The sequence below is a fragment of the Silurus aristotelis genome, assembly GCF_946808225.1.
Source record: "Silurus aristotelis genome assembly, chromosome: 16".
Taxonomy (NCBI): Eukaryota; Metazoa; Chordata; class Actinopteri; order Siluriformes; family Siluridae; genus Silurus; species Silurus aristotelis.
The window spans coordinates 22701480-22709859 of NC_139589.1; the positions used below are offsets into that span (position 1 = coordinate 22701480).

The window sequence follows — 8380 nt, forward strand, 5'->3', positions numbered from 1 at the left end:
TATTTCTTTCTTTCTCTTCTTCTCTTCTTTTTAACACTTTAAATATTTAGACGTTTTTCTTTAATGCTATTGGTTGGAAAGGTAGGACTAATTAAAATAGATTTTTACATAATAAACAGGTGTGTAGACTTTTTATTTCCACTCAGTAAATTTTTTTTCCATACATTGCTGCACATTAATCTGTGTTTGCTAAGTTCTAATTTGATTTAATTAGCAGTGGAGCACTGGAGATCTCTTGCAGTCTTTCGTGAAGATCTCAGGTTCTAAAATAAACAGTGTGTGTGTGTGTGTGTGTGTGTGTGTGTGTGTGTGTGTGTGTGTGTGTGTGTGTGTGTGTGTTTGTGTGTGTGTCTACCCCGCCTCGCTGTGACAGCTTGTAACCGCGCGCACGCAGCCCCTGGGAGCACAGAGCCAAGTCACCAACCTGCCGCTGCGCGCGAGCCACTGAGCAGCGCCTCCAATCTGCCCTGCTCTCGGGGGGAGGAGGGGGGGGGCGCTAACAGGGGGCTCTACACACTGTTATTATTGGGACATGTCGAAAAGTCACCAGGGGCTAAACTGGCTCGGAGAAAGACGTGAAAGGGGAGGACGATGGAAGCTCATTCTTAAGCAGCACACTAAAGCACTAAATGGTATGTCAAAATAGTGTGCCACCATAGGAGACCATGGTGACCATGAGGAGGGCGATAGTTAGTGCAGTAGTGTGTGTGTGTGTGTGTGTGTGTGTGTGTGTGTGTGTTCGGTGTGTGTGTGTGTGTGTGTGTGTGTGTGTGTGTGTGTGTGTGTGTGTGTGTGTGTGTGTGTGTGTGCTTTGCGTTTTGGGACGTGTCCAACAGCGTTCTGCGTGGCTAAGACTTTTAGGTCACGCTGTCGTCCCATTATTGCTCATTAGCATTGAATACATTAAAGTTGGGCTCCAGTTACAGCTCCAGTTATTAGTGGCGTAAAAGTCACGGCTGTGAAATAATCAGGTTAACTTAAGGAACATAAGATGGGCTGAATATTGAATTTAAAAGTTACTAAAAGTACCTACATATACATTTCTAATACATACTACTAAAATGTGTAAACACAGCATAAATGTTAGAATATTCAGTACAACCGCAATATAATATGTGTGTGTGTGTATGTGTGTGTGTGTGTGTGTGTGTGTGTGTGTGTGTGTGTGTGTATTGTAGTATACTGTAGTATAAATATATATACATATATATATATATATATATATATATATATATATATATATATATATATATATATATATATATATATATATATATATGTGTGTGTGTGTGTGTGTGTGTGTGTGTGTGTGTGTGTGTGTGTGTGTAGAGAGAGAGAGAGAGAGAGAGAGAGAGAGAGAGAGAGAGAGAGAGAGAGATGCAATGTAAAAGTATGTATTTGTGCATGTATACATAAATATAAATAAATCTCACAATGCATATAAAAAGCAGTCAGATTGTAAGTAGGCGCTTTACGCATAATGGCAAATCATCTGAATGTTCATATAGTCAACAGGAAACCAACAACGTGTTTTCCACGACATCAGTCTAATTCATTTTGCTTTAAGGGGCAGAATAGAAGCGAAAATATGGCTGGGTTGTGTGAGGAAATTGCTCGGGTTTGGTTTTGAACGTGGGCTTGAAGGAGAGCAGAGAGAAAAAAAAAGAGAGAGAGAAAGAGAGAAAGACCTCCCCGTTCCTCGTAATAACCCCATTATAGGCCTCATCAATGATGTAATGAAAGTAAACAGTGTGTGAAAATGGCCTGTAAACAGTTGGATCCGAGTCTCCTAATGAATTCAGTGTCTCTTTCTCATCAAAGTGAGAGTCGTGGGTGTGTGAGAGCGTGAGGGTGGGGTGTGTGTGCGCGTACGCGTGCGCGCGCGTGGGTGTGTGTGTGTGTGTGTGTGTGTGTGTGTGTGTGTGCGTCCGGTCGACACCCCAAAACAGACCCTCAGCCAATAGAATCGCGCCGCTGGGGACTCACGTGCATGGGGTGCCCTTAAAAACTCGTAAAAGCACCTTAGTTTTTCAACAACTTTATTTTAAAAGGCCTTTTTTCCCACCGTCGTGCGGGTTTGCGCATTCGATGAGTCTATTTAACCTGTGCTTATTTCGCCAACTGCATCCTTTTTCTCTCTCTCTCTCTCTCTCTCTCTCTCTCTCTCTCTCTCTCTCTCTCTCTCTCTCTCTCTCTTTTCCTCTGTCTCCACCCTCCAACGATTTTGCATCGGCCGGTTTTGAGCAGTGAGGATCGCCACTGCAACTTCCTCTGTAGGGAACTGATGAACATTTTCTGCGGTATTTTCACCTCGCGTGTGTTTGTGGTCGTAGCTCGGGGTTGGTGCTCCTGTCCATGGTGCTGAAACTCAGCTTCGTCTCAGCTTCACTGCACCTTCATCTAATTGCACTTTACTACCTGAAAGTAGCGCGTGGTACCGCGGGGGTTCTGCATGATGATTTCTTTCAGGATGATTTTACAAACAATTTAAATAGTTGAAGTATTTTTTTAATTGTTTTATCAGGATTCGGAAAATCATTTACAAATTGCTGATATATTTAGTTTTTTTTTTGTATCATCGTGGCTTTTTTTTTTTTTGTTGTTAAAAGAGAAAGAGACATAGAGAAAAGGAGAACTGGAGAACTTCTACCGTCCTGAAGAAAGAAGAAACTTTCTCAAGACATTGGATGAATAGCTCCGAAGCTCTGTTGGATGTTCCTACTGGATAGGCTGTGATTGTCGTGCCATTTTTGTGAGTCGAACTTGGCCGAACCCAAATGAGATTTTGAAAGCTCTGGCCCGGGAGGCAGCGCTCTATTTTTTCCCCCCTGAATGGAGGCGTCCACCCACGGCTCGGGCTCCGGCTCCGGCTTTGGCATCGACTCTCTTCTGTCCCACAGACCCGGAAGTCCGGTGGTGGTGGTCGCAAAGGGTAACGTCGGCTTGGAGGGCGAATGCCGGTCTCCACCGGAGTTCAGCGCCGCGTCGGACGCGGAGAGCGTGTGCTCGAGCCCGCCGTCGCCGAGGCGAGAGGAGCGCGAGGAGGACGAGGAGCGCGAGGCGCACGAGCAGCGGCGGGGCCGCGCGCTCGCCCTGCCGTCGCACACGCACCACGGCCCGGTGTCCGCCGCGCCCCAGCCGCGCACAGTCACCTCGTCCTTCCTGATCAGAGACATCCTGGCCGACTGCAAGCCGCTGGCCGCGTGCGCGCCCTATTCCAGCAACGGGCAACCGACGCACGAGGCGAGCAGGTTAGCGTCTAAAGTGGCCGAGGAGTTCATCGAGAAAATCCATAGCAGCTCGTCCTCGGACGGAGAATATAACAAAGGTAACGGGTAAATTTTTTGGTGCGTCTTCAGACTTCTACGAAAACTTCAACCAAACTTTTCCTTTACTCGAAATAAAATAAAAACATTCGAATTTACCCAGGAAAAAGTTTAAAGCAATTTATTTTATTTCCTGCTTTCTTAAAAAAGAAAAAGAAAAAAGAAGTCTCGAGTTTTAAAATGTACCGTGGCTCAGTTATTTTTTTAATCACAAATTTGAAGAAAAGTCATTATTTTTATTATTATTATTATTATTATTATTATTATTATTATTATTATTATTATTATTATTATTATTATTATTTGCACATTCAGCAGTTATTATTTTGCAAATAAGCAAGAGCTTAAATTAAAATCTGCGTAAAACAAATACAAATAATAATAATTGCATTTTTTAAAGGCGCATGTGACACTGCTAACGTAAAACATAGAACGGAATATTATCGAAATTTAATATCATAATTTGATATAATTACTGCTTTTATATAAACTAATAATACAACTAAACTAATAATACAAACATTTTTACTTTCTTGTTCAATTAGTATTAAAGGAAAGAAAACTGCCGTGAGCCAGTAAGAGATAAAACACACCTGTCCGCTGCCTTAGTAACAAATACTAATAATACAAATATAAATAATAATAATAATAATAATATTAATATTAATAATAATAATACAATGATTTGATAAAATGATTAGATCACTTTTTATTTTTCAAACTATTTCTCCAACTTAATCACCATCATCATCATCTTAAGTGTGCTATTATTATTATTATTATTATTATTATTATTATTATTATTATTATTATTATTATTATTATTGTTAGTGTTATTATCAGCATCATTATTACTATTATTATTATATATTAATAATATATATTGTATTATATACATGATACATGGCTATACCTATATAATGAACACCACACACACACACACACACACACACACACACACACACACACACACACACACACACACACACACACACACATACACACACACACTTCCTATGTTATTAGGGACCCTGAATTTCGACATCAGAAGGTTCAGTATTAATGCTCTATGTATCAAAGCCTCTGTGTTGTGTGTGTGTGTGTATGTGTGTGTGTGTGTGTGTGTGTGTGTGTGTGTGTGTGTGTGTGTGTGTGTGTGTGTGTGTGTGTGTGTGTGTGTGTGTGTGTGTGTCTGTACGCGCGTCTGCTTTGATTTCAAAGCTGATTTTTGGTGTAATTTGTCCCAGTGTTAATCAGATTTGTAACGGTGAGCTCTTTATAGATCTGTGTGAAGTTTCTCTCCGAGTCTCGGCTGAAAGCTTTCCGTCCCCATGTGGCTCAATTAGCCGGATTATTGTGCTCCTTCAGAGACGCGCTGATCTCTGTACCGTGTCCCTCTTGCTCTATATGGGCTTAGAAAGAGAAGGGTCTCTTGTTTCTTTAGGTTGAAAGGTAAAAAACAAGGTAGAAAATTAACATTAAATCAGAACTTATTTTTCCATGCATTTTCAGCGAGTGCTTCATGATGGTCAGGGTTGCAGTGGATGCGGATTAGAATGTTTTTTCAAGATCAGATAAATACACACAAAATGTGTCAATACTACGGTTGTATTTTTGCATATCACTTAGTTCATGCATTACAGCATTACAGTGAACCTAATCAACTTAGTTCAAGACCATTCTCACTATATTTTTGGTTGCTAAGATTCCCTTTCGTTACATTTTTTTTATCAAAAGTGCATTATTTGTTTGTTAAAAATATTTTTTTTTATATTGTGCATGCAAGGACATTCTTTCTTTCTAAAAAAAATTGCATTTTGTGGCTGGTGTGTTATCATGAAAAGTGCACTCAGCGTCAGTATGCTGTGCTTTCGGTGCATCTTGAGAGGATTTGTATTTAAGGTTCAATTGTTTGTCTTGAATGGTTTTAAAGGTTTTCATAGTAAATGCACAAACTAAATGCACCATGCTTTATTAATGATGCTACATTAGCGACACATTTTCTATCCAGCAGTTACTATTACTATATATATATATATATATATATATATATATATATATATATATATATATATATATATATATATACATACTATGTTTCTATTTCTAAAATCTACATTTGTATTATTTTAAATGCCCCTTTTTCCACTCACATGGAAAACTCTACTATAGTTTCACTCTATTATTTGTTCTCCCCTCAGTTAAAGAAGAAGGAGACAGGGAGATATCCAGCAGCAGAGACAGCCCCCAGGTGCGACTGAAGAAGCCGAGGAAAGCGCGCACCGCCTTCACCGACCACCAGCTCGCGCAACTCGAGCGCAGCTTCGAACGCCAGAAATACTTGAGCGTGCAGGACCGCATGGAGCTCGCGGCCTCCCTCAACCTCACCGACACGCAGGTGAAGACCTGGTACCAGAACAGGAGGTGAGGACCTGCTGGGTAACAGGGTCACATCGCACTACAGAGGTTCCGATTTTCTTTACACCTGTGACAATATTCTGCAAAGTTCGTGCACCTGGAAAAACTGTGCTAATTAAGACATATTGTAGCCTGAATGGCAAATCCTAACTCTAGATAGATAGATAGATAGATAGATAGATAGATAGATAGATAGATAGATAGATAGATAGATAGATAGATAGATAGATAGATAGATAGATAGATAGATAGATAGATTGATTTCTAAAATTATTTAATTATAAAAATACAAAAATCATATTCAGATTAACTCAAATAACCTACATTGTTCGTGATATTTGTATTAGTTTGTTTTAAACAATATATATTTTTTAAATTACCAAAAAAAAAAAAAAAAAAAAAAAAAAAAAAAAATTTTTTCTCGTCTTTAATTTTTGGTTTGTGTTTAGCTAAATCACAGTTATAATAATTAAAATCAATGCAGGAACAGCATACGTTCAGGAATTAATTATACATTGGTTTATGGTTATACATTATTAAGAAATCCAACCTAATAGACAGACAATTAGGCAATTGTAATGATGAATTATTCATTATTTACTTGCAAATGTGGCTTTTTTTTTTTACAATCATTAGATTGGTGTAAACCAACACAGTAACTTAATACGTCTTTTCCCTTTATTTCTTTACTTTACAATTATAATTTGTGATCATTATTTTTTTTGTAGATAGATAGATAGATAGATAGATAGATAGATAGATAGATAGATAGATAGATAGATAGATAGATAGATAGATAGATAGATAGATAGATAGGCGGTGTTTATTATTAATTATTATTATTAGTATTAGTAGTATTAGCATTTAGTGTTTACAGGTCACTCTGAAGTGAATAGCAAAAATTATAAATGTTTTTTTTTCTTGCTATTCTGTAATTTAAAAAGCAGTCCTGTATAAATATATAAACTGGGTGCACACACAAGTATTTCCACGTGCTGCCTGTATGTAATTTAGTTAAATAAGTTTATTTTATAAAGGAAATTCCACAAAACAGTGTTCTGTATTTTTTTCATATTCTAATTATTTTTATTAGGTTACTCAGCTATTCATCATCTATTTAATAATTATTGCATTTTTTTTATTCATAAAAATATTCGCTTATATCAAGAATATAAATGATACACTTTGGTCTCAGATTAAAAAGAATGATAACAGCTTGGGTTTTTTTCTTTGCATTTCTAATTAGAAATATCACTAATAATATGTGTACCTGTAGCTTATTAACAGCCAGAAACAACAATAAATATTGTTAATAATAAAATGATAAAATCTGCGTTTTGAATACATAATAGACTGGAATATCGAAAATAACAAGGCTGAAGAACTCAATATGAAACCAGTACAGATCATTATAAATATATCTGTATTATACAATAACTATACACTCTCTAAAATCTACTAAGGAACCAATCTGTACTATTCCATGTGGCTTTGGTCGTGCCATCAAGGGTTTAATCAATGTGGTGTAAAAGCCTACAGGTAGAAATGTCCTCTTGGTGGTACCACTTTGGCAATGGTACTGTAGTAATTGATGACACGTTTTAGATCCTGTTTAAGTTTTGTTCCATTTCCTTTTTTTCTGATTATTAAAAAGGACGAAGTGGAAGCGGCAGACGGCTGTGGGACTCGAACTCTTAGCAGAAGCCGGCAACTACTCTGCCCTCCAGAGAATGTTTCCGTCACCGTATTTCTACCCGCAAGGTTTGGTCTCGGGTCTCGACCCCGGAGCGGCCGCGCTGTCCTACCTGTGCCGGGGCGCCGGAGCTCCTCCTCCCCCTACTCCTGCGGCGCTGCAGCGGCCTCCGCTTGTACCGCGGATTCTCCTGCACGGGCTGCAGGGCGGACACGAGCCCCCTCCGCCTCTCCCACTGCCGGGTGTGGTACTGCCCAGACCCACCCCACCACGATGAGTTTCCCTGGCTCGGACATTACTTTTAAGACCATAGACTGGAAACTTGGTCTATACTTATATACCTAGGTCTAACTTGGTCTATACCTATATTAAGACACACACACGCAAACACACACACAAACACACACCTGGCAGCTCTGGACTTCAACCTTACTGGTGACTAAAGGATGGAGAATATATATTATATCATAAAGCCAATATATATGCTTCTTAACTGAAGAAGCAAACTCTAAGTTGATGATGTTGTTAACGTTATAAGTCATAATTTATGTAATTATTTATGCCCCCCCTTTTTTGTATTTAACTTATATATTTATATAGGATTATTCTTTGTTATCATTTATGTTCAGAGAAAGGAGATGTTTCTGAAGGACGCAATAATAAGAAAAAAAAGAGACAAACCACATGATGGGCTATTATTATTATTATTATTATTATTATTATTATTGGCCGTGATATATTTAGTTATGATTGTAGTAATAGCCCCTGTGTAAAAATCGATATTATCGAGAATAAATTTTTTTTAAAGTTTTTTTTTAGCTGTAAAAAAATTTACGTAAATAAAAAATAAGATTCGTGTAAATATGAACACTTGGGTGAACAACAAATCTAGGTTTTCATATAGGTTTCTATATTATTTATTCTTATTAAAGTCTTCTTCAAG

The 8380-nt window shown here is 38.1% G+C and overlaps 1 protein-coding gene across 1 annotated transcript; it reads left to right on the forward strand.

Annotated features, from left to right (window-relative positions):
• Positions 1-2832: 2832 nt before the first annotated feature.
• On the forward strand, positions 2833-7714 carry barhl1b (BarH-like homeobox 1b; the record flags this gene model as incomplete). The annotated part of the gene is made up of 3 exons (XM_083564303.1): positions 2833-3328; positions 5528-5750; positions 7399-7714. 3 exons carry the CDS (start codon positions 2833-2835, stop codon positions 7712-7714), a joined length of 1035 nt encoding a protein of 344 aa, XP_083420429.1.
• Between the last annotated feature and the right edge of the window lie 666 nt (positions 7715-8380).